This window comes from Macaca thibetana, chromosome 11, assembly GCF_024542745.1.
Source record: "Macaca thibetana thibetana isolate TM-01 chromosome 11, ASM2454274v1, whole genome shotgun sequence".
NCBI lineage: Eukaryota > Metazoa > Chordata > Mammalia > Primates > Cercopithecidae > Macaca > Macaca thibetana.
This window is the reverse complement of record NC_065588.1, coordinates 19,553,686-19,578,676: the sequence shown is the minus strand read 5'-3', so window position 1 is coordinate 19,578,676 and position 24,991 is coordinate 19,553,686. Positions and strand designations below refer to the sequence as shown.

The following is a 24,991-nucleotide window of genomic DNA, read 5'->3' as shown; positions in this document are numbered from 1 at the left end:
TTGCATTTTGAATTAAATCTAAATCCTCTTTAACATAGGATGGGGAGGAAAAAAAGACTGACTAATGCCAATTTAGTTTCAGCCATTTTATGCAGGAATCCAAAAGCATCAAATTTCCGTGTACTCTGGGAACAATATATAGCATGAACAAAAGGTTACAGAGGGAAGAAAATGTAATTGATTCTGAAGAGCGTGAACATCTGCAAAGAATATATTGTGAGAGAAAATGATCTCTGAGGGTCCTACTTATGATGAAACAGTTTCTAGCTACCCATGTCAGACAAATAGCTGCCTTACACACCTCTCTCAAAGTCCAATCCCTAAGCAGAGCACGACAATTGATGCTTAAAGTAGTCTTACTTTTACTTTCTGAAACATGGAAGCAAATAGAAACATAGTGAAAGACTTCACAAAACTAAACTCCTCTAGTGGTAATGAGCTAATGTAATGTACTTAGAGGAAAAGTCAGAAAAAACTATAGTCTGGTCAAAATTCTGTCATTAAATTGTGGCCAAGTCAATTGATCTCTTTGAGCCTCAAGGTCCTCAACTTTGACATGGGAGGGCTGGACTGACAAGGGTCTTTTAGGATGTTGTCTAGGATTATCAGATTAACAGAGTACCTTTTCTTCTAGAACTCTCTTGAGTCTTAAGACTTTCAATTTTGGATGGAAAGAACAAAAATTCTAACACAACTGATTTAAGAACATCAACATTTATTTAACATGATAAAAAAGAAATGAGATATGAACATTTGCATTTAAACAATAGTAAGTAGCCTTTAATACATTACATGTGCTCATTGTATAATATATACACAATGAACATAATTACATTTGTACACAAACTAAGTACTGGATTTGAAAACCTGCTTATTGCTGTACACATGTATTCCAATGAAATATAAGCCCAGTACTTCAAAATACCTACACTTTGTTTTTTTTTTTTTTTTTAAGAAAAGGTAAGCGCTAACATTTGTGTTTAAGCTGACAGGAGTGTGGCAGTAACTGCTGACATTGCAATCTGACCGAGAAAGAATTATAGCAGAAAACAGGACATACTTCACTTAGCAATAAAATGGCACATTTTAAATATATATATATATATATATATATATAAAATTTTTACAAATCAAGTGTGAAACAAAAGCACTGCAGTAGCCAAAATGGGAAGAAAAAAAAAAAAAAAAAAAAGAAAACAAGCTTCATTGGAAATAATAACTAACTGAAGAAAATGAAAAGCAAAAAAAAATATATATATAAATTCACCTAGACTTCAGAAACATCAAAATCTGGAAATCAGCAACTAAGTAAGCTCTGGCAATAGACTGCACATTAAAAAGCACCTTTACTTATGTGCTCTGAAATCATAGCAGCAAGCTGGTGTCAGAATAATAACCTTGAGATTACGGAGTGTACATATGGGCCATTAAAGCTGTTTTGGAATAAACATTTTCCAGAAGTGATAAAATGATGCTCTGTGACCAAAAGCATCAGAACTATGAATTTCATAGATTTAAAATATACTGTACAATATCTTCTTACACTGCTGAAGGTCCATGTCTTTAGCTTTGAATGGTTTCAACAGAAGTCAGTATAGCTGAAAAATAAGAAAGACGAAATTACTTTGACACCTGCAACGTTAATCAATTACCATTTCCCAAAGTAACTAAGGGTGACATTCTATAACAACAGAACTGACAAGCATGGCCATGAAAATCCTAAAACACAATGCAACCAAAGGATATTTTTCTTAATTTCCATAGCTTAATTCACAAAGCAAAGAAACATAATACAATTTTTTTTTTTTTTTTGAGACAGGGTCTCACTCTGTTGCCTAGGCTGGGGTGCAGTGGTGCGATCCTGGCTCTCTGCAACCACTGCCTCCTGGGTTCAAGTGATTCTCCTGCCTCAGCCTCCCAACTAGCTGGGATTACAGGCATGTATCACCATGCCTGGCTAATTTTTGTATTTTTAGTAGAGACGGGGTTTCACCATGTTGGCCAGGCTGGTCTCGAACTCCTGGCCTCAAGTGATCTGCCTGCCTTGCCCTCCCAAAGTGCTGGGATTAAAAGCATGAGCCACTATACTCGGCCCCACAAGGAAACATAATGTAATGCAATTCTTCTTCCTCCTCCTCCTCCTCCTCATTATTATTATTATTATTATTATTATTTTGGAGACGGAGTCTCACTCTGTTGCCCAGGGTGGAGTTATTATTATTATTATTATTATTATTTTGGAGACGGAGTCTCACTCTGTTGCCCAGGGTGGAGTGCAGTGGCGCAATCTCGGCTCACTGCAACCTCTGCCTCCCGGGTTCCAGCAATTCTCTTGCCTCAGCCTCCTGAGTAGCTGGGACTACACGTGCACATTGCCACACCCAACTAATTTTTTGTGTTTTAGTAGAGATGGGGTTTCACTGTGTTGCCCAGGCTGGTCTCAAACTCTTGAACTCAGGCACTCCGCCCGCCTCAGCCTCCCAAAGTGCTAGGATTACAGGTGTGAGCCACTGCGCCCGGCCTTCTTATTTTTGAGATGGAGTCTCACTCTGTCACCAGGCTGGAGTGCAGTGGCGCGATCTTGGCTCACTGCAACTTCCACCTCTCGGGGTCAAGTGATTTTCCTGCCTCAGTCTCTAGAGTAGCTGAGACTACAGGTGCACGCCACCACACCCAGCTAATTTTTGTATTTTTAGTAGAGACGGAGTTTCACCATGTTGGCCACAATGGTCTCGATCTCCCGACCTTGTGTTCCGCCCGCCTCGGCCTCCCAAAGTGTTGGGATTACAGATGTGAGCCACTGTGCCTGGCCAACATAATGCAATTATAAATAGCAATACAGAATAAAAAATGTACCACTGGCAACGGCAACCCCCAACCCCCTTTGGGTCCCCTCCCATTTTATGGGAGCTCTGTTTTCACTCTATTAAATCTTGCAACTGCAAAAAAAAAAAAAAAAAAAAAAAAAAAAAAATCCAAACTTGTAGCTGAATCCAAAAGATCAACAAAATGAGCAAACATCTGCATAACTCCACTAAAATATGTAATGATATATTGAGCTGCCTACATAGTAGTGTCATTTGTAAAGGTTTCCTAAATCCTGCCAAAACCGCTAGTTCAGAAAGATGGCATATGCATAATAGGAAGATATAAAATAATAACTACAAGTTTTCATGCCCTTTAGTTGTTTGTGGTGGCTGCATACCATGAGACTAGAAAATATCTGACAATAATTTTCCCTCATTACAGAATGCCACTGCTCTTGGAATAAGAGGAAAACAAAATAAAATCCTATAACAATTTAAGGAACCTGGAAATATGCTTGAGTTTTAACTCAGAATATCCTTTATTATTGGAAGGATATGTGTACAGTCATAATCTGTTTATTGAATCAAAATATTATATGAATGGCTCTTAATGAATCAAATGAGTCCAATGTTTATTTTTCCTATGTTTTGTGTTATTATGTCACCAGTAGCAACCGTCACTTTTTTTTAAATTTTATTTTTTGAGACAGAGTTTTGTTCTTGTTGCCCAGGCTGGAGTGCAATGGCACGACCTCGGCTCACTGCAACCTCTGCCTCCGGGTTCAAGCGATTCTCCTGCCTCAGCCTCCCAAGTAGCTGGGATTACAGGCATGTGCCACCACGCCCAGCTAATTTTGTATTTTTAGTAGAGACTGGGTTTCTCCATGTTGGTCACGCTGGTCTTGAACTCTTGACCTCAGGTGACCTGCCTGCCTCGGCCTCCCAAAGTGTGGGATTACAGGTGTGAGCCACCATACCCAGATTTTCTTCTTTTTTTTTTTTTTTGGGACAGTCTTGTTCTGTCACCCAGGCTGGAGTGCAGTGGTGTGATCTTGGCTCATTGCAACCTCTGCCTCCCAGGTTCAAGCAATTCTCCTGTCTCAGCCTTCCAGGTAGCTGGGATTACAGGTGCCCAACACCATGCCCAGCTAATTTTTGTATTTTTAAGTAGAGATGGGGTTTTACCATTTTGGCCAGGCTGGTCTAGAACTCCTGACCTCAAGTGATCCACCAGCCTTGGCCTCCCAAAGTGCTGGCATTACCGTGCCTGGCCTCAACAGTCACTTCTAAATGTATTAAATTAAAAGTTTAAACACAGCCAGGTGAGGTGGCTCAATCTTGTAATCTCAGTGCTTTGGGAAACCGAGGCAGGCAGCGCGCTTGAGCTCAGGAGTTTGAGACCAGCCTGGGCAACATGGTGAAACCCCTACTCTACAAAAAATACAAAAAATCAGCCAGGCTTGGTCGCACATGCCTGTGGTCCCAGCTACTTGGGAGGCTGTCATGGGAGGATCACTTAAGCCCAGGAGGACAAGGCTCCAAGATCTCACCATTGCATTCCAGCCTGGGCAACAGGGTGAGACCTGGTCTAAAAAAAGGAAAAAACAAAACAAAACAAAACAAAACAAAAAAGGCTTAAACACAAGTGACAGAGGCAAAACACAGGTAATACTGTAACAATTAGGTTATTTGTAACTCTCCAGCAAGCACTTCAATCCTGCACAGACACCAACCAACAACAAACAACAGCCTCTTTGAGGTTCCAGGTAGACATAATCTCAAATAAAAGTTACAAATATGAAAAGACAACAAAAAACTTTGGGCTGAAAAAAAGGGCACAGATTATAGTTGCTACAAAAAGGTGTGAAAGGAAGTAGATTTGAGAAAACAGGATGGGAGGAAATATTTGCCAACTATGAATCCAACAAAGGACTAATATCTAGAATCTGGAAGGAACTCAAAACAAATCAGCAAGGAAAAAAACCAAATAATCCCATCAAAAAGTGGGCAAATGACAGGAATAGGCATTTTTCAAAAGAAGATACACAACGAGATGCCTCCTTATTCCTGCAAGAATGCCATAATTGGCCGGGTGCAGTGGGTCATGTCAGCACTTTGGGAGGCTGAGACGGGCGGATCATGAGGTAAAGTGATCGAGACCATACTGGCCAACACGGTGAAACCCCATCTCTACTAAAAATACAAAAATTAGCCGGGCGTGGTGGCATGCGCCTGTAGTCCCAGCTATTTGGGAGGCTGAGGCAGGAGAATGGCGTGAATCCGGGAGGCGGAGGTTGAAGTGAGCCAAGATTGTGCCACTGCACTCCGGCCTGGTGACAGAGAGAGAATCTTAAAAAAAAAATAAAAATAAAAATAAAAAGAATGGCCACAATTTAAAAGTCAAAAAACAACAGACGTTGGTATGGATGTGGTGAGAAGGAAACACTTTTACATTGCCGGTGGAGATGTAAACTAGTACAACCACTATGGAAAACAGTGTGGAGATTCCTTAAAGAATGAAAAGTAGATCTACCATTTGATCCAGCAATCCCACTAACCCAAAAGAAAATGAGTTATTACTCATTTTCTTACATGCATGTTTATAGCAGCACAATTTGCAACTCCAAGGGTATGCAACCAACGTAAGTGTCCATCAACCAAGGAGTGGATAAAGAAAATGTGGTTTATATACACCATGGAATACTACTCAGTAATAAAAAGGAATACAATAATGTATTTTGCAGCAACTTGGATGGAGCTAGAGACCATTATTCGAAGTAAAGTAACTCAGGAAAGGAAAACCAAATATCGTATGTTTTCACTTATAAGTTGGAGCTATGCTATGGGTATGCAAAGGCATACAGTGTGGTATAATGGACTCTGGAGACTCACAAGGGAGAGGGTGGAAGGTCACACAAGGATAAAAAAAAACATATTGGCTACAACATACACTACTCGGGTAATGGGTGCACTAAAATCTCAGACTTCACCACTGTACAATTCTTCCATGTAACCCAAAACCACTTGTACCCAAAGCTAGTGAAATTTAAAACATACTTGAAAAGAAAGAAAAAAGGCTAGGTGTGGTGGCTCACACCTGTAATCTCAGCACTTTGGGAGGCTGAGGCAGACAGAGGAGCTCAGGAGTTTGAGACCAGCCTGGGCAACATGGTGAAAACTCCATCTCTACAAAAAAATTAGCCTGGCATGGTGGCACACAACTGTAGTCCCAGCTACTCAGGGGGCTGAGGTGGGAGGACTGCTTGAGCCTGGGAGGTCAGCCTGCAGTGAACCACTGAGCCATGATATTGCACCACTGCACTCCAGCCCGGGTGACAGAGTAAGACCCTGTCTCAAAAAAAAAAAATAAATAAATAAAAAAATAAATAAAAGAAATATTTTCAGAATGTAAAAATCAAAGAGGCTAGGCGCAGTGGTAGGTTAGCTTGAGTTCAGGAGCTTGAGACCAGCATGGGCAACTTAATAAGACCGTCTCTACAAGAAAATCAAAATATTAGCCAGGTGTGGTGGCGTGCACTTGTGATCCCAGCTACTTGTAAGGCTGAGGCAGGAGGACTGCTTGAGTCCAGGACGTCAAGGCTGCAGTGAGCTATGATTATGCCACTATACTCCAGCATGGGTGACATCTCTGAAAAAAGAAATAACGTGAAAAAAAAAACAAGAAAAAAAAAATAAATAAAAGAATATGTTAGTACTAATGCTTATAATTGTTCAGCAGAAACTGGTGGTAATCCTAAAGCACCAAACTTGACTAGATATGGTAGATGCTGTGAGAAAGAAAATGCAGAAAGAGGCATAACATTCTTACTCTATACCAGAGCTTTCATAAAAAGTTAAAAAACATTTAGAGTACTCTGTAAGTACTAAATTATGGGTTAAAATTAGCAATTGTCTAGAAAGTTTAAAAGGAAGAATTTAGGAAATTATTCTCAATTATAAATCTGTGCTCTAAGGAACACTGTTCAAGAAAGGATTCCTTCTTCTCCGATACCATCCCTGGTTTTAGTAACTACCTCCGTGACTTAACAGAATGCAATTACTTACAAATAATATCAGATAGACATTAAAGATTTTAATATTCTATCAAGTTGGCTGTACCATAAACATTTCATTGTCATTTACAATAATTAGCAAATTCCCAGTGGGCAGACACGTCACACTAACTGTAAAAAGCATTACACAGTCAACGTGTAATGACTTAAACAGAATTCTCAGGTCAGGCTATGGAAAGGAACATTAAGTAAAAGCACAGCTGCACAACACTGCAAGTCTTGGCACAGGCCATACTCTCCAAATTTTGTTGTTTTTCTGGATGATGAAATAAGAGACAAAGAAAATGCTGTCACGCAGCAAATCCTCGGAAGAGCCAACGTTAGCAATCTGTTACTGACCCTGGTTCCAAGATACGGCCTACTTGTTCTGCCAGCTATCCCTATGCACAGTCCAGAACTAATCCCAGTTTGGATTCACTAAACCAACAGATGAGTCATAAAACACAAGTGAAAAACTCTAAAGCACAAATGCAAAGGGAAATGACGTACTTCTTCTGGGACTACACACACATGAAATGTGAGCCTTCTGTGAGCTGCGGCTGAGTGGACGGAACTGGCGATGCCGAGGACTCAGGAGATGGGGACAGACTTTTCACTAAAACACACAAAGAAAATGGGAGAAGATAAAAATCTTTAAGACACATTTGGAGAAGTAAATCCTGATGTGGTAATCCCACAAAAATGAGAACATGTTTTGAGAAGTAAGTAATAGATGCATTTGGTTCTACCGTGATTTTTTCTTTTTAAATAATTAAAAACAAATTTTTATTAATCAAGATGCGGTCTATGTTGTCCAGGCTGGTCTCGAACTCTTGGCATCATGCGATACGCCCATCTCGGTCTCCCAAAGTGTTGGGATTATGTGCCCAGCCTGTTATTTTCTTCTTCTTCTTCTTTTTTTTTTTTTTTAGATACAGAGTCTTGCATTGTTGCCCAGGCTGGAGTGCAGTGGCACGATCTCGGCTCACTGCAAGCTCCGCCTCCCGGGTTCACGCCATTCTCCTGCCTCAGCCTCCCGAGTAGCTGGGACTACAGGTGCCCGCCACCACGCCCGGCTAATTTCTTGTATTTTTAGTAGAGATGGGGTTTCACTGTGTTAACCAGGATGATCTCAATCTCCTGACTTTGTGATCTGCCCGCCTCGGCCTCCCAAAGTGCTGGGATTACAGGCGTGAGCCACCGGCCACCCAGCCTGTTATTTTCTAATCTGCAATCTAATTATTCAGTATAAAATGTTTCCTGAAGACTATTTAATTTTGTTTTTGTTTTTTGTTTTTTTTGGCTGGGTGTGGTGGCTCATGTCTGTAATCCCACCACTTTGGGAGGCCGAGGCTGGCGGATCATTTGAGGTCAGGAGTTCGAGACCAGCCTGGCCAACATGCTGAAACCCCGATTCTAGTAAAAATACAAAAATTAGTCAGACATGGTAGCTCGTGCATGTATTCCTAGCTACTCAGGAGGTCGGGGCAGGAGAAGTGCTTGAACCCAGGAGCCGGAAGCTGCAATGAGCTGAGATCGCACCTCTGTATTTTAGCCTGGGCAAGACAGCAAGACTTTGTTTCAAACAACAACAACAACAACAACAAAACCAAAAAAATATATATAATTTTTATTTTTTTGCTTTGAGGTTAATTTTCTGTTGCCACTTTTCTAGTTTTATGCAGCTATATACTATAGATGATTTAAATGCTGTGGTTTTAATATTATCATACCACTTTGATCCAGACCTGCTACATAATAACCAAAACTGGCCAGTGACAATTTTTTTTTAACAGTGAGACCTCCTGTGCACACTACCTTATTTATTTATTTATTTAGAGACAGAGTTTCGCTCTTGTCATCCAGGGTGGAGTGCAGGGGCGTGATCTCGGCTCACTGCAACCTCTGCCTCCCGGGTTCAAGCAATTCTCTGCCTCAGCCTCCTGAGTAGCTGGTATTGGAGGTGCCTGCCACCATGCCCAGCTAATTTTTTTTATTTTTAGTAGAGATGGGGTTTCACCATCTTGGCCAGGCTGGTCTTGAACTCCTGACCTTGTGATCCACCTGCCTTGGCCTCCCAAAGTGCTGGATTATAGGCGTGAGCCACCGCGCCTGGCTGAAAGATTTTATTAGAAAAAGTTTACTCTATATGTTAAAATTGAAAGGAAAAAGCAAAACCAAAACCAATGTGTTGATCCCTCTGCCAGGGTAGACTCTGGCAGGGACCGCATCCCTCCTGAAGGTACACTTGGGGAGGCAAACGTTGACTAATCTATAGTCAAGGTACTTAAGTGATTCCCTTCTTAGAATCTCCCCATGGAAAATAAATTTAGAAGTTCAGAGGAAGCACCAGGTAGAAAATTATGAAATGTATACTAGCTACCTGCCATTGTTTGATTTCCTCTAGAAACCTCAGGAGTTGATTCGTAAGAAATAACAGTTTCTTCCTGTTCGTCAGCATTGTTCTTTGTATTTTCTTCAGGATGGTCTTCTGGTTTATGATTTGTGATCTGTGTTTCATCTTGAGGGCTGATGAAAATAGATTGGTATTTAAAAATTTGTCACTATAGAATACAATTAATTTTTCTTCTTTTTTTTGTTATAAAAGATGCCACCACCTATGTTTAACAATTAACATTTTCTTACAAGTAATCTTTTCTTTTTTTTGAAAGTTTCAAACAAAGGAATTAGAGCAAATAATAAACCTGTATATTCATTTCAATAATTACTCAGTTTGCCAATCTTGCTTCATCTAAGCCCTAAAACCCTCGCTCCCTAAACCATTTAAAGCAGATTCTAGATATGATATTTAATCTGTAAGTACTTCAGTACATATTTTTAATATGTTAATGCCATCAAATATCCAGTCAGTGCTTAAATTTTCCTGGTGCCTCATAATGTTATTTTAGAATTAGAATCAGGATCCAAACAAAGTCCATATATTACCTGACAAATTCCTTAAAGTCTACTTTAATCCAAAACAAACTGCCCCAGATCCCTTTTACTCTTTGCCATTTATATGTAAAAGAACCTGGTCTATCTGTCCTATATAGTTTATCACATTCTGGATTCTGATGATTGTATCCCTCAAGATTCTCTATAAAGTTGTATTATTACTATTATTAAATTTTTTTTTTTTTTTTGAGACAGAGTCTCGTTCTGTCGCCCAGGCTGGAGCGCAGTGGCGTGATGTAGGCTCACTGCAAGCTCCATCTCCCGGGTCCCTGCCATTCTCCTGCCTCAGCCTCCAGAGTAGCAGGGACTACAGGCACCTGCCATTACATCTGGCTAACTTTTCGTATTTTTAGCAGAGATGGGGTTTCACCGTATTAGTCAGGATGGTCTCGAAGTCCTGACTTGGTGATCCGCCCGCCTCAGCCTCCCAAAGTGCTGGGATTACAGGCGTGAGCCACCGCGCCTGGCCAAAGTTGTACGATTTTAAGGCTTATTCAAATTTAGGGTTTGGAGGGGCAAGTAACACTTCATTAGGTGGGTGTCATGAACTATCGCATTAATAGATTGTTTCTCCGTTTCTACTAAAAATACAAAAACTAGCTGGGCACAGTGGCAGGCGCCTGTAAACCCAGCTACTTGAGAGGCTGAGGCAGGAGAATCGCTTGAATCAGCGGGGGCGGAGGTTGCAGTGAGCCAAGATTGCACCACTGCACTCCAGCATGTGGGCCACAGAGTGAGACCCCATCCCCATCCCTGCCAAAAAAAAAAAAAAAGATCAGTGAGTTCAGGGGTTATTGGGTTGACCCATTCACATAAAGCTCCTTGTCAGATTTTCAGCTGACAGCTTTGGCAGCCACTGAGGAATACTATTCAAATCCAATATTTCATTAGGGTTAGCAAAGCAATGACACTCTCTTTTTTTTGAGGCAGATTCTCACTCTGTCACCCAGGCTGGAGTACAGTGGCAGGATCTTGGCTCACTGTGACCTCCACCTACCTCCCTGGCTCAAGGAATTCTTGTGCCTCAGCCTCCCAAGCAGATGGGATGACAGGCATATGTCACTAGGCCCAGATAATTTTTGTATTTTTAGTAGAGACAGTGTTTCACCATATTATTGGCCAGGCTAGTTTCAAAATCCTGACCTCAATTGATCTGCCTGCCTCGGCCTCCCAAAGTGCTGGGATTTCAGGCATGAGCCACTGTGACCAGCCACAAAGCAATGATACTGACTCTTGCTTGAAATTCTTCTAAAAATAAAAGTTTCCTCAAACTATTTGGTTACAGTTTGTGAAAAAAACATGATAAATACTTGATCCTTTCCCTTAATGTAGCAAGTTTTGGAATAAAAGTTGATTCTCTAGCATCCTCTAAAATGGCCAACAATTTTTTTGTTGTTGTATCATTATGAACTCATCAATTTTTAATATACCGTGTGTTTTAATCCATGCTTCTTAATACAAAAATTCAGCAGAGATATTTTTCTTATCAGACATTGTCAAATACTTTTCAAATTCAATCTTGCTATTCATTTAAGAAATAAAGGCATTCCTAATCACATTAAACCACAGCATTTCTGTTTTCTTTTTTTTTTTTTTTTTTTGAGACAGAGTCTCGCTCTGTCGCCCAGGCTGGAGTGCAGTGGCCAGATCTCAGCTCACTGCAAGCTCCGCCTCCTGGGTTCACGCCATTCTCTTGCCTCAGCCTCCCAAGTAGCTGGGACTACAGGCGCCCGCCACCTCGTCCAGCTAGTTTTTTGTATTTTTTAGTAGAGACGGGGTTTCACTGTGTTAGCCAGGATGGGCTCGATCTCCTGACCTCGTGATCCACCCGTCTCGGCCTCCCAAAGTGCTGGGATTACAGGCTTGAGCCACCGCGCCCGGCAGCATTTCTGTTTTCTAGTGCTGGTAATATTTTTAACGGAGGGAAAGATTGAAGATATACTCTTAGGAAGGTCAGTTAAGGCTGAGTATGGTGGCTCATGTCTGTAATCGCAGCACTTTGGGAGGCTGAGGTGGGTGAATCACCCGAGGTCAGGAATTTGAGACCAGCCTGGCCAACATGCCCGTCCCGTCTCTACTAAAAAATACAAAAATTAGTTGGGCATGGTGGCATGCGCCTGTAATCCTAGCTACTTGGGAGGCTGAGGCAGGAGAATCGCTTGAACCCAGGAGGTGGAGGTTGCAGTGTGCCTAGATCGCACTACTGCACTCCAGCCCGGGTGACAGAGTGAGACTGTCTCAAAAAAAAAAAAAAAAAAAAAAAAAAAGACAGCTAAAAGATGGCCAGGCACAATGGCTCATGCCTGTAATCCCAGCACTCTGGGAGGCCGAGGTGGGCGGATCATGAGGTCAGCTCACGAGATCGAGACCATCCTGGCTAACATGGTGAAACCCCGTCTCTACTAAAAATACAAAAAAAAAAAAAAAAAAAAAATTAGCCGTGTGTGGTGGTGGGTGCCTGTAGTCCGAGCTACTTAGGAGGCTGAGGCAGAAGAATTGCCTGAACCTGGGAGGCAGAGGTTCCCCTCTGGGAACCAAGTGCAGTGAGCTGAGATTGCGCCACTGCACTCCGGCCATGGCGACAGAGCGAGACTCTGTCTCAAAAAAAAAAAAAAAAAGAAAGAAATATAGCTAAAAGGAAAAAGAAAATCACCATAATTTCTGGAACTCTTATGAGACAGCTTAGAATTTTGACCACTGTCAATCATTACCTGGGAAGATTGATTTCAGGACCTGCTACAGGTAGCAAAATCTGCAGATGCTCAAGTCCTTTATATCAAATGGCATAGTACAGTTGGCCCTCCATATCCATGGGTTCTGAGTCCATGGATATGGAGGGCCTACTGTATAGGCAGTGCTAAACTGCTTACTCTGCCACAGTTTATATGCCTTTTGACTTTTTTTTTTTAAGGTATTTATCTCTCTTTTAAAAATTTTTTTGAGACAGGGTCTTGCTCTGTTGCCCAGGCTAGAGTGCAGTGACGTGATTATGGCTCACTGTAGCCTTGCCCTCCCAGGTTCAAGCAATCCTCCCACCTCAGTTTCCTGAGTAGCTGCAACTACAGGCAGGCACCTGGAGTGAAGTATCATTTATTGAATACTTCCTGGGTGCTAAGCACAGTGTTAAGTGTTATACATGTATTTTCTTTTTTTTTTTTTTTTTCCTTTTCTTTTGAGATGGAGTTTCACTCTGTCACCCAGGCTGGAATGCAGTGGTGTGATCTCAGCTCACTGCAACCTCTGCCTCCTGGGTTCAAGCATTTCTCCTGCCTCAGCCTCCCAAGTAGCTGGGACCACAGGCATGCACCACTATGTCTGGCTAATTTTTGTACTTTTAGTAGAGACAGGGTTTTACCATGTTGGCCAGGCTAGTCTCAAACTCCTGACTTCGAGTGATTGGCCCCCGTTGGCCTCCCAAAGTGCTGGGATTACAGGCATAAGCCACTGCTCCCTGCCACATGTGTTTTCATATTAATCTTTACAATATACCTGTCAGATACTGCTATTATGCCTTTTTTTTTTTTTTTTTTTTTTTTTTTTTTGGAGATAGCGTCTCACTCTGTTGCCCAGGCTGGAGTGTACTGGCACAATGACGGGTCACTGCAGCCTCGAACTCCTAGGCTGAAGTGATCCTCTCACCTCAGCCTCCGAGTAGCCAGGACTACAGGCACATGCCACCATGCCTGGCTAATTTTTTTTTCAGAGATGAGGTCTAATTACATTGCCCAGGCTGGTCTTGAATTCCTGGGCTCAGGTGATCCTCCTGCCTTGGCCTTTCAAAGTGCTGGAATTATAGATGTGCACCAGTGCAGCCAGCCCTATTGCCATTTTTACAAGTGAGGAATGCGTAGTTTAAGAGGTTATATAACTTGCTCAAGATTCTATAGCTCTTAGCTAGCTAAGCTGGGGCTGAAATCCAGTACTTTTGACTCTAAAGTTCACCATTTTTAAGCAGTTATACAATTTTGTGAATGATTCCTTTGCTCTTCTTAAATATTACCTGAATGTAACATCCTCAGGCATTTTTTCTTTATCCATCATTTCCACAGAATTTACTCCATTTGGCTCAGGTTCAAAAAGCATTTCATATGAAATGTTTTCAGTTTTTTTTAACTATAGAATAAAAAGAAAAATTTTCTTTTCAAAGAATTCTTATCACATTAGATTAGCAAATCTAAAATAATTCCAAAATACAGTTTATTAAACAATCATACTCTATCAAATATTTAGTGATAATAAATTTAGGTTCAAGTATATTAAGAATATTAACATTCTTTACTACTAGGATGCAAAAAGTTATTTGTCTAAAGAGATGATGCAGGCCGGGCACAGTGGCTCACACCTGTAATCCCAGCACTTTGGGAGGCCGAGATGGGCAGATCACGAGGTCAGGAGTTCGAGACCAGCCTGGTCAACATGGTGAAACCCTGTCTCTACTAAAGATACAAAAAATTAGCTGGGCGTGGTGGCACATGCCTGTAATCCTAACTACTTGGGAGGCTAAGGCAGGAGAATCGCTTGAAGCTGGGAGGCGGAGGTTGCAGTGAGCCAAGATCACGCTGCTGCACTCCAGCCTGGGCGACAGGGTGAGATTTTGTCTCAAAAAAAAGAGATGATGCATAGTGCAACAGACCTAGCTGTTGGGATATAAGATTCTTTAACAGGGATTAATGATAATTTAATCTAGCCCTGACTGATTATGTTTTACATTTTCAGTTAATGCAGTTTTTTAAAAAAATTTTTCTTTTTTCTTTCTTTTTTTTTGGAGACGGAATCTCATTCTGTCCTCCAGGCTACAGGGCAGTGGCGCGATCTCGGCTCACTGCAACCTCCGACTCCCGGCTTCAAGCAATTCTCCTGCTTCAGCCTCCCAAGTAGGGATTACAGGCATGTGCCACCATGCCTGGCTAACTTTTGTATTTTTTAGTAGAGACAGGGTTTCACTATTTTGGCCAGGCTGATTTCGAACTCCGGGCCTCAAATGATCCACTCATCTCGGCCTCCAAAGTCCTGGGATTACAGGCGTGAGCCACTGTGCCAGGCCGCATTTTTTTTTTTTTTTTTTTTGAAACAGGATCTCACTCTGTGGCCCATTTCTACTCACTGCAACTTGAGCTCAGGTGATCCTCCCACCTCAGTTTCCCCAGTAGCAGTTGGGATTACAGATGCATGCCACCACACCTGGCTAATTTTTGTATTCTTAGTAGAGACAGGGTTTCACCATGTTGCCCAAGCTGGTCTCAAACTCCTGAGCTCAAGTGATCCGCCTGCCTCAGCTTCTCAAAGTGCTGGGATTATACACACGAGCCACTGTGTCTGGCCAATTAATGCATGCTTTGATGAGGCTGAATACATCAATCAAACTAAAGAAAGCTTATTTTTTCATTTAGCTCTATGGCCTCTGTGACTGAAAGAAATATACTTTATTTTCAACCTTACCATTTGATTTAATCTTCACTAATCTATTCCTTTGGAATACCTTTCTTAAAATAATCTCGCTACCTCTTTGCTGAAGTCCACATTTTGGGGTTCAGTTTCTTTTAGTTGAACAATTTCTGCTGTGGGAGTTTCACGGTCTGGCTTTACATCATTTTCTCTAATGACAATGTCCAGTTCCTTAACGTTATCATCCTTCCTTCGAGTCTGCTCAAAAGACGTATAGCATTTTTATATTCATACTGTGCATGCATGTATATTTTATAAATAGTGCCTGTTAATTCTGAAAATAGAACAAAGCTGGATCTTCACTCATGAAGTTTTCTTATGAAAACTAACAAAGAAAATTTATATATACAGCAGTATTCCACACATTTTTCTCATCTCTTTTAAAAAAAGCATTTATTTTGTAATTTGCAGAATGTGTCACAATTCAAACTGTTGCTTTGTTTAGTCTCCTTTAGCAATGCCTGCTCTTGATTAGATGGAAAGAGGGGATGTCCATTAGGACAGGAAAGCATGTTCAGCTGATGCATTCAGTTTATGCCATTATAGACAAACTTTTAAGATACTATTGCTAGGTGACAAGTGTCTACAAACAGGGACAGACCAGACAGAAGCTACTGAACAGGGTGACTAGGCTGCTATCTCTGAATTTATAAAGAGCGGCAAAAAAAAAAAAAAAAAAAAAAAAAAAAAAAAGAAACAAAATGGCATCACTTTTTAAGCCTGAAGTTGAGAGGTGATGGACAGCACACTTGGAACTTTATTTAGAAGCTCTCTCCTGCTACAATTTAGGTCATGTTAAATTAGGACACAGAGCAATACATATTTTATTGAGAGGGGAATTGGGGACTATCTTGGTAACCTGCATAGCATTTTACATTTGTTGAAAACCCTTTTATTTTCTTAGTGTCTGGGCAGCTGTATTATCACTGTACAGTTGAAGACATTAAGTCCACAACTGGTCCACGGGCATCCAACATGTAGTTTAGCTCTGGTATCTTGAACTCAGGGTTATTTACATTTTACTTAGCTGTTTTAGCTTATTATTACAAGAATTAAATAATATAAAATAACTATCCATACTGCAGACCTTTTAAGACCTATCAATCATGTAACTCTGATTCCAAAATTCAGTGATATTAGATTTACACAAAAGAATAATCAAATGCAATTCATATACCTGAGTAGTCCTAAATGGATTATCCCTTAAATTTGAAGGGCTTTGTAAGGGTGACTGGTCTGAAGCACCAATAACATTTAATCCTTTTTTCTTTTCCCTCAGGCACGCTTGTTGATGTCTTCTTATTCTTTCCATTTGCTCTTCCACCGTCATCCTAGGTCGAGTACTTTCAGCCAAACAGAGCTGTTCCACCGCACTTCTTGGTCTTTCCTTCAATGTAAAAATGAACATATCAATACATAGATGAAAACTTTTGAAAAGTATGATGGAATAAAAAATTTTGTAAAGTGCATTTATTTATTTTGTTTTCAAAATCACAAGAAGAGGTTCTGAGTGTCATTCAGTTATCACCAGAAAGGCACATGAAATTGCTACTTAATCCTTAACTGGTAATTGGTGAGGTATGGTCAATGACAGAAAGAAAAAGTGAGAAGATATATAAGGGAGGAGAGAGAAAAGAGGAACAAAAAGTTTTTTTTTTTTGTCTTAAAAAAAAAAAAAGTATATGGGCCAGGAGCGGTGGCTCACACCTGTAATCCCAGCACTTTGGGAGCCTGAGGTGGGTGGACTGCTTTAGCCCAGGAGTTTGAGACCAGCCTGGGCAACATGGTGAAAATCCATCTCTACCAAAAATACAAAAATTACCCAGGCAGGTGTGGTGGTATACACCTATAGTCCTAGCTACTTGGGAGGCTGAGGTAGAAGGATGGTTTGAGCCCAGGAGGTGGAGGTTGCAGTGAGCTGAGATCATACTATTGCACTCCAGAATGGATGACAGAACCAGACCCCATCTCAAACAAACAAACCAACCCCCATAATTCAGTTCCAGAAAATCTGGGTAAAACAAAAAACACCACCATGCCCACCATAAAAGAGCAGGGCAGGCTGGGTGCAGTGGCTCATGCCTATAATCCCAGCACTTTGGGAGGCTGAGGCAGGTGGATCACTTGAGGTCAGGAGTTCAAGACCAGCCTGGCCAACATGGCGAAAACCCGTCTCTACAAAAGTACAAAAAAAATTAGCCAGGCATGGTGGCTCATGCCAGTAGTCCCAGCTACTCGGGAGGCTGAGGTGGGAGAATCGCTTGAACCCGGGAGGCAGAGATTGCAGTGAACTGAGATTGTGCCAGCCTGGGCAATGAGTGAAAGTCTGTCTCAAAAAAAAAAAAAAAAAAAAAAAAAAAAATACACACACACACACACACACACACACACACACACACACACACACACAAAGAATATGGTAGCTCTGGAGTAAGCCAGTCCCATGACCCTGAAACGGAAAGCTGCATAAAACTCAAACGAGGAGAAAAGCAGGGGCACGTGTCTAAATATTACAGATTTCTTTTATTTTGATGAAAATGTAATGTTTTAAGTTATACATTTACTGTGAAAAGACAAATAGAGCAAACACCCCTAGATATTTTCTTTCTTATCAGTAATAAGACTATGAAAACACTTATTTTCTATAAATCAGTCATATTTGAAAATGCTTAATGAAGTATACATATACATACACACATACCTATATATATACACACACACACATATATATACACACATATACATACAGTTGTTCCTTGAACAACACAGGATTGAGCTGCAGAAGTCCATTTATATGAGGATTGTTTTCAATAAAGGTTACACCGAGTGTGCCTGCCTCTCCTTCTATTTCTACCTCTTTTGCCTCTGCCACTCCTGAGACAGTTAAGAACAACTCCATTGCTGGGCATGGTGGCTCACACCTGTAATCCCAGCACTTTCGGAGGCTGAGGCCGGCAGATCATTACGAGGTCAGGAGTTAGAGACCAGCCTGGCCAACATGGTGAAACCCTTTGTCCACTAAAAATATAGAAATTAGCCGGGCATGGTGGCGGGCGCCTGTAGTTCCAACTATTTGGGAGGCTGAGGCAAGAGAATCATTTGAACCCGGGAGGCAGAGGTTGCAGTAAGCTGAGATCGCGCCACTGCACTCCAGCCTGGGTAACAGGGAGACACTCCGTCTCCAAAAAAACAAAGAAACCCCCCCCAAAAAAACAACTCCCTCTTCTTCCATCTAGTCAATGTGAAGATGATGAGGACGAAGATCTTTATGATGAACTATTTCCACTTAATAAATGGTAAAATATATTTTCCCTTGTGATTTTAACTTTATTTATTTATTTTTTGAGACAGGCTGTCGCTCTGTTGCCCAGGTTGGGGTGCAGTGGGGCGATCATGGCTCATCTCACCCTCCCGGGCTCAAATCTCTTGAGTAGGTGAGACCATAGGTACTGGCCACTATGCCTGGCTAATTTTTTTTGTAAGTTTTGTAGAGATGGGGTCTCCTTATGTTGCTCAGGCTAGTCTTGAATTCCTGGGCTCAAGCAATCCTCCAGACCTGGCCTCCCAAAGTGCTGGAATTATAGGTATGAGCTACTATGACTGGCCTAAACCTGCTAGTATCTTTCTGCTTGATTTTATATTTGTGTTTTTGTTTTTTTTGAGACAGAGTTTCACACTCTCTTGCCCAGGCTGGAGTACAGTGGTGCAATCTCAACTCACTGTGACCTCTGCCTCCTGGGTTCAACTGATTCTTATGCCTCAGCCTCCTGAGTAGCTGAGACTACAGGCGCCTGCCACCACGCTTACCTAATTTTTGGATTTTTAGTAGAGACAGGGTTTTACCATGTCGGCCAGGCTGGTCTTGAACTCCTGACTTCAAATGATCTGCCTGCCTGCCTCGGCCTCTCAAAGTGCTGGGATTACAGGTGTGAGCTACAGCACCTGGCCTCTGCTTGATTTTTTTTTTTTTTTTTTTTTTTTTTTTTTGAGACGGAGTCTTGCTCTGTCACCCAGGCTGGAGTGCAGTGGCCGGATCTCAGCTCACTGCAAGCTCCGCCTCCCGGGTTTACGCCATTCTCCTGCCTCAGCCTCCCGAGTAGCTGGGACTACAGGTGCCCGCCACCTCGCCCGGCTATTTTTTTGTATTTTTTAGTAGAGACGGGGTTTCACCGTGTTAGCCGGGATCGTCTCTCGATCTCCTGACCTCGTGATCCGCCCGTCTCGGCCTCCCAAAGTGCTGGGATTACAGGCTTGAGCCACCGCGCCCAGCCCTCTGCTTGATTTTAAAATGCACTTTTTGTAGTCCTTTTTCTGTAGACTTGTTATTTTAGCTTTACCATTTCCAATGAAATCTTCCAATCTGTAAAAAATGCCTAACTCTCTGAACAAACAATAGTATTTCAGAATCATGACCATTAATGTTAATGCTGATACCTTATCTTTATTCCATGATAATTATTTCTATGGATCTTTATAATTTCGTACTAACTGAAAACATTACATTTCTTATATATAAATGCAGCCGAGTTTTTTGGCATATACTTTGTAGCTGTGCTTTAATATATTTGAAGAATAGCTAGCCTGGGCAAGAGTGAGACCCCGTCACTACTAATACAAAAGAAAGAAAAATGAGCCAAGTATGGTGGTACATACTTATTGTCCCAGCTAGCCCGGAGGCTGGGGTGAGAGGATCCCTTGAGTCCAGGAGTTGGAGGCTGCAGTGAGCTATGATCATGCCACTGCACTTCAGCCCAGGAAACAGAGTGAAACCCTATCCATTAAAAAAAAAAAAAAAAAAAAAAAAAAAAAAGACTAGCCATATATCTTATATGTAGTACCTTTCAGTCTTGTCTTATAGCTTCAAATTATCTCATACCAAATAGGTAGAGTATTTACAAAGATAAAAAGTGGAAGTATTTTTGCAGCCCGAATTTCTAGAGAATACTTGAAGAAAAGGAGTTAAGTATTCTCAGCATTTTCCAAAGAACAAACAAGACTGGTTTAGAGTTCGAATTAAATGAATCTCAGATGAAAATGTAAAATATAGGACTTATTTTCCAATCCCAACTCACATTTCTCAGAGTAACCAGAGGATTGGCAAACTCTAAAGCTATTAATACCATAGCTAAAAGGCCCTGCAACCTCATGATAGCTAGAAAATCCGTTAACTTTTGGGTGGCCACAGGACACATCTATACCTGTCATCGAGAAAATTCTTAGAGGCATCGAGGAGTGTAGCACAGTGATTAGAGAATAGATTCCACAAATCGTGGACTATGACTATGCTCCACGTCTAGGCTGATCAAAAGAAACTTAAATTAGGTATTGACTAGGTCTGTCCTCTGACGTGCTAATATAAACGAAATTTTAAGAATAACTAAGATTACTAAGTTTTTCTTCGAGTATGCAAAAATAATTTTGATAAGACACTGAAAATGAAAACATGTAAAAAAGCAATAAATAGGTCTGAGAATCTTTCTAGACATTAATTTCCAGTTAAATACCGTTCTTAGATCCATCATCTTCTTTGTTTTCCTCAAGGTTACATATGAAGCTATTGTTGAAGATTCGGGTGTTGGTGATTTTGTTCTTGGAGGGACTACTCCAACAGGAAAGTGGGAACCTAAAAATTAAAACAGCAGTAAGTTCTACAAAACATCTTTTTTCCAGCATTGCTTTCTTTTAACTTACTTAATTTCTCACACTTTTTCAAATCAGAAAGCAAATTTATTTAAAAAGAGTCAGGCTGGGTGTGGTGACTCACGCCTGTAATCCCAGCACTTTGGGAGGCTGAGGCAGGCGGATCACCGGAAGCCAGGAGTTCGAGACCAGCTTAGCCAACATGGTGAAATGCTGTCTCTACTATAAAAAATACAAAAATTAGCCAGGCATGGTGTCAGGTGCCTGTAATCCCAGCAACTCAGGAGGCTGAGGCAGGAGAATTGCTCGAACCTAGGAGGTGCAGGTTGCAGTGAGCTGAGATCGTGCCCTTGCACTCCAGCCTGGGTGACAGAGAGGACTCTGCCTCATAAATAAATAAATAAATAAATAAATAAATAAATAAAAAATAAAAAGAGTCAAAGTCAGTCAATGATACCACCAGATAAATTTAGGGTTACATTTAAAAATAAAATTCTGTTCATGGCTGTAATCCTAGCATTTTGGGAGGCTGAGGCGGGAGGATCACTTGAGCTCAGGATTTTCATATCAGCCTGGGTAATATAGTGAGACCCTGCCTCCACAAAAATTGAAAAGAAAAAAAAAAATTAGGTGGGTGTGGAGGTGCACACCTATAGTCCCAGCTACTCAGGAGGCTGAGGTGAGAGGATCACTGCAGAGGTTGCAGTGAGCTGAGACTGCATCATTGCACTCCAGCCTGGGCAACAAAGCAAGTGAGAACTTGTCTCCTTAAAACAAAAAAAAGATAAGAAAAAATAGTACAGATTAACTGATGATATTTTTAAGAACATTAACTATAAAATGCCCTCTTTTGGTCAGGTGCCGTGGCTCATTGCCTATAATCCTAGCACTTTGGGAGGCTGAGATGGGAGGATCACTTCAGGCCAGGAGTTTGAGACCAGCCTGCTCAGACAGACCCATCTCTATTACACACACACACAAGCCTTCTTTGTCATCCTGATACATCTCTATCATCATCCTAACATGTTAGTTCAACCTAAATGTCCTTAATTTCTGCTTGGCTTTTAAAAATCATACAATATTGCCTCAAAGCATCCACGAACAATGTTAACAATAGCTAACTATAGGTGATCATTTTCACTTTCTCTTCTGTATTTTTCTTTTTTTTTTGAGATGGAATCTTGCTCTGTTGCCCAGGCTGGAGTGCAAATGGCACGACCTTGGTTCACTGCAACCTCTGCCTACTGGGCTCAAGCGATCCTCCCACCTCAGCCTCCTGAGTAGGAGGGACTACTGGCATGCACTACCACGCCTGGTTAATTTATTTTTTTGTAGAGACAGGATCTTGCCACGTTGCCCAGGCTGGTCTTGAACTCCTGGGCTCAAGCAATCTTCTTGCCTCGGCTTCCCAAAGTGCTGGGATTACAAGCACGTGCCGCTAGGCCCAACCAGTCTTTTTTATTTTTTTATTTTTTGAGATGGAGTTTCGTTCTTGTTGCCCAGGTTGGAGTGCAATGGCACGATCTCGGCTCACTATAATTTCTGCTTCCTGCGTTCAAGCGATTCTCCTGCCTCAGCCTCCTGAGTAACTGGGATTACGGGCATGCGCCACCACGCCTGGCTAATTTTGTATTTTTAGTAGAGACAGGGTTTCACCATGTTGGTCAGGCTGGTCTGGAACTCCTGACCTCAGGTGATCTGCCTGTCTTGGCCTCCCAAAGTGATGGGATTACAGGTGGAAGCCACCGCGCCCGGCCTCGGCCAATCTTTTAAAGTGAAGCATTCAGTCCAATTATATTTGTTGTAATTGCCAATGTATTTAGATTTATTTGTAACAATGTATTTTTTTGCTTTGCATCTTCTCCAGTTTCTTTTCTTTTTTGGATTATCTTTCTCTCCTTCGAGAGTCTTGCTGTGTTGTTCAGGCTGAAGTGTAAGTGGTACGATCACAGCTCTCTGCAGCCTCGACAATTTCTTTTATCCTATACCCTAGCATGCATACTTAAACTTAAGAAAGTCTAAAGTTAATCAAGATCATTACAATGATTCAGAATAAAAGAAAGATGTTAAAGCATATTAATATTAATAAACTTCCTCCTCATTTATATGCTATTGTTGTCAAATAGTTGTATGCTTTAAAAAAACCAGATACATTTTTACTTTATAAAACAGAGATGAGGTCTGGTTATGTTTACCAGGCTGGTCTTGAACTCCTGGGATCAAGCAATCCATCTGCTTTGGCCTCCCAAAGTGCTGAGATTACAGGTATGAGCCATTGCTCCTAGTCCATTTAAAGTCCTTGGTGTGGCCAGGTGTGGTGGCTCGTGCCTATAATCCCAACACTCTGGGAGGCTGAGGAAGGCAGATTGCTTGAGCCTAGGAGTTTGAGACAAGCCTGGGCAACATGGTGAAACCCTGTCTCTACAATAAATACAAAAATTAGCCAGGTGTGGTGGCACACGTGTGTAGTCTCAGCTACTTGGCAGCCTGAGGATGAAGGAGGCTACAGTGAGCCATGATCGCACCACTGTACTCCAGCCTGGGCTGACAGTGAGATCCTGTCTCAAAAAAAAAAAAAAAAAAAAAAAAAAAGGAAAAGAAGAAAAAAAGACTTTGAATAAGGAGACAGGATTAGGATGACAGAGAAAAGGTGTATAAATATTAAATTTTCAAGATGCCAGTATTTTTAAATTAAAAAATGGCATTAGATAACCTAGAAAAATATTCCAACTATGAAAAAAGCTATGTGAACATTACTACCACTTCGGTGCTCTTTTTTTTTTTTTTGAGACGGAGTCATTGTCCAGGCTGGAGTGCAGTGGCATTATCTTGACTCACTGCAACCTCCGCCTCCTGGTTCAAGCGGTTCTCCTGCCCCAGCCTCCTGAGTAGCTGGGATTACAAGTGCCTGCCACCACACCTGGCTAATTTTTGTATTTTTAGTAAAGATGGGGTTTCGCCATGTTGGCCATGCTGGTCTTGAACTCCTGACCTTGTGGTCCGCCCGCCTCGGCCTCCCAAAATGCTGGGATTATGGGCATGAGCCACTGTGCCTGGCTTCACTTAGGTGTTTTTCTTTCTTTCTTTTTTTTTTTTGAGATGGAGTCTCGCTCTGTCACCCAGGCCAGATCTCAGCTCACTGCAAGCTCCGCCTCCCGGGTTTATGCCATTCTCCTGCCTCAGCCTCTGGAATAGCTGGGACTACAGGCGCCCGCCACCTTGCCCGGCTAGATTTTGTATTTTTTAGTGGAGACGGGGTTTCACCGTGTTAGCCAGGATGGTCTCGATCTCCTGACCTTGTGATCCTCCCATCTCGGCCTCCCAAAGTGCTGGGATTACAGGCTTGAGTGCCCGGCCTCACTTAGGTGTTTTTCAAACTTTACTTAGTAAAGTTTGTAGCAGACTACAAAAATCAGTCCAGTGGGTTATGATAAGCATTTATTTTTCTAAAAAGTTTTACATTTTGTCACACTTGCATTATCTCTGCATAAATACATACACACTCTTTTTGGTGAATCCTTTAAAAGTGGCACATGCTTTTGTCCTAAGTGTTTCAGAATTCACATACTACATTCTACTACATAACCACAACATCACGATCACACTACTAGCTAATATCTAGAACATGTTTAAATTTCCATAATTGTCCTACTTTAGATATTCTTCTTTTAAACCATGGTCCAATCAAGTTTCAAACACTGCGATGTATCTATCCATTATTTTTGTGTGTGTGTGATGGAGTCTCACTCTGTCACCCAGGATGGAGTGCAATGGCACGATCTTGGCTCACTGCAACCTCCGCCTCCCGGGTTCAAGTGATTCTCCTGCCTCAGCCTCCTGAGTAGCTGGGACTACAGGTGTGTGTTACCCATGTGTGGCTAATTTTTTGTATTTTTAGTAGAGACAGGGTTTCTTTTCTTTTTTTTTTTTTTGAGATGAAGTCTTACTCTGTCTCCCAGGCTGGAGTGCAGTAGCATGATCTCTGCTCACTGCAACCTCCGCCTCCCTGGTTCAAGCGATTCTCCTGCCTCAGCCTCCTGAGTAGCTGGGATTACAGGCGCAAGTAACCATGCCCAGCTAATTTTCTATTTT

At 41.5% G+C, this 24,991-nt stretch overlaps 1 protein-coding gene across 23 annotated transcripts in view; it reads right to left on the bottom strand.

The window, feature by feature from the left end:
* Positions 1-698: 698 nt before the first annotated feature.
* Positions 699-24,991, bottom strand: part of PLEKHA5 (pleckstrin homology domain containing A5) — a 249,599-nt gene continuing 225,306 nt past the window's right edge. For all 23 annotated transcript variants that reach the window (XM_050747566.1, XM_050747572.1, XM_050747567.1 and 20 more), the window contains 7 exons: positions 20,764-20,882; positions 16,437-16,646; positions 15,317-15,457; positions 13,815-13,927; positions 9,243-9,388; positions 7,370-7,475; positions 699-1,598 (listed from right to left, as the gene is read on the bottom strand). In XM_050747566.1, coding sequence (XP_050603523.1) covers positions 7,381-7,475; positions 9,243-9,388; positions 13,815-13,927; positions 15,317-15,457; positions 16,437-16,646; positions 20,764-20,882 — 824 coding nt within the window. In that variant the 3' untranslated portion in view covers positions 699-1,598; positions 7,370-7,380. The remainder of the gene's footprint in view (positions 1,599-7,369; positions 7,476-9,242; positions 9,389-13,814; positions 13,928-15,316; positions 15,458-16,436; positions 16,647-20,763; positions 20,883-24,991) is intronic.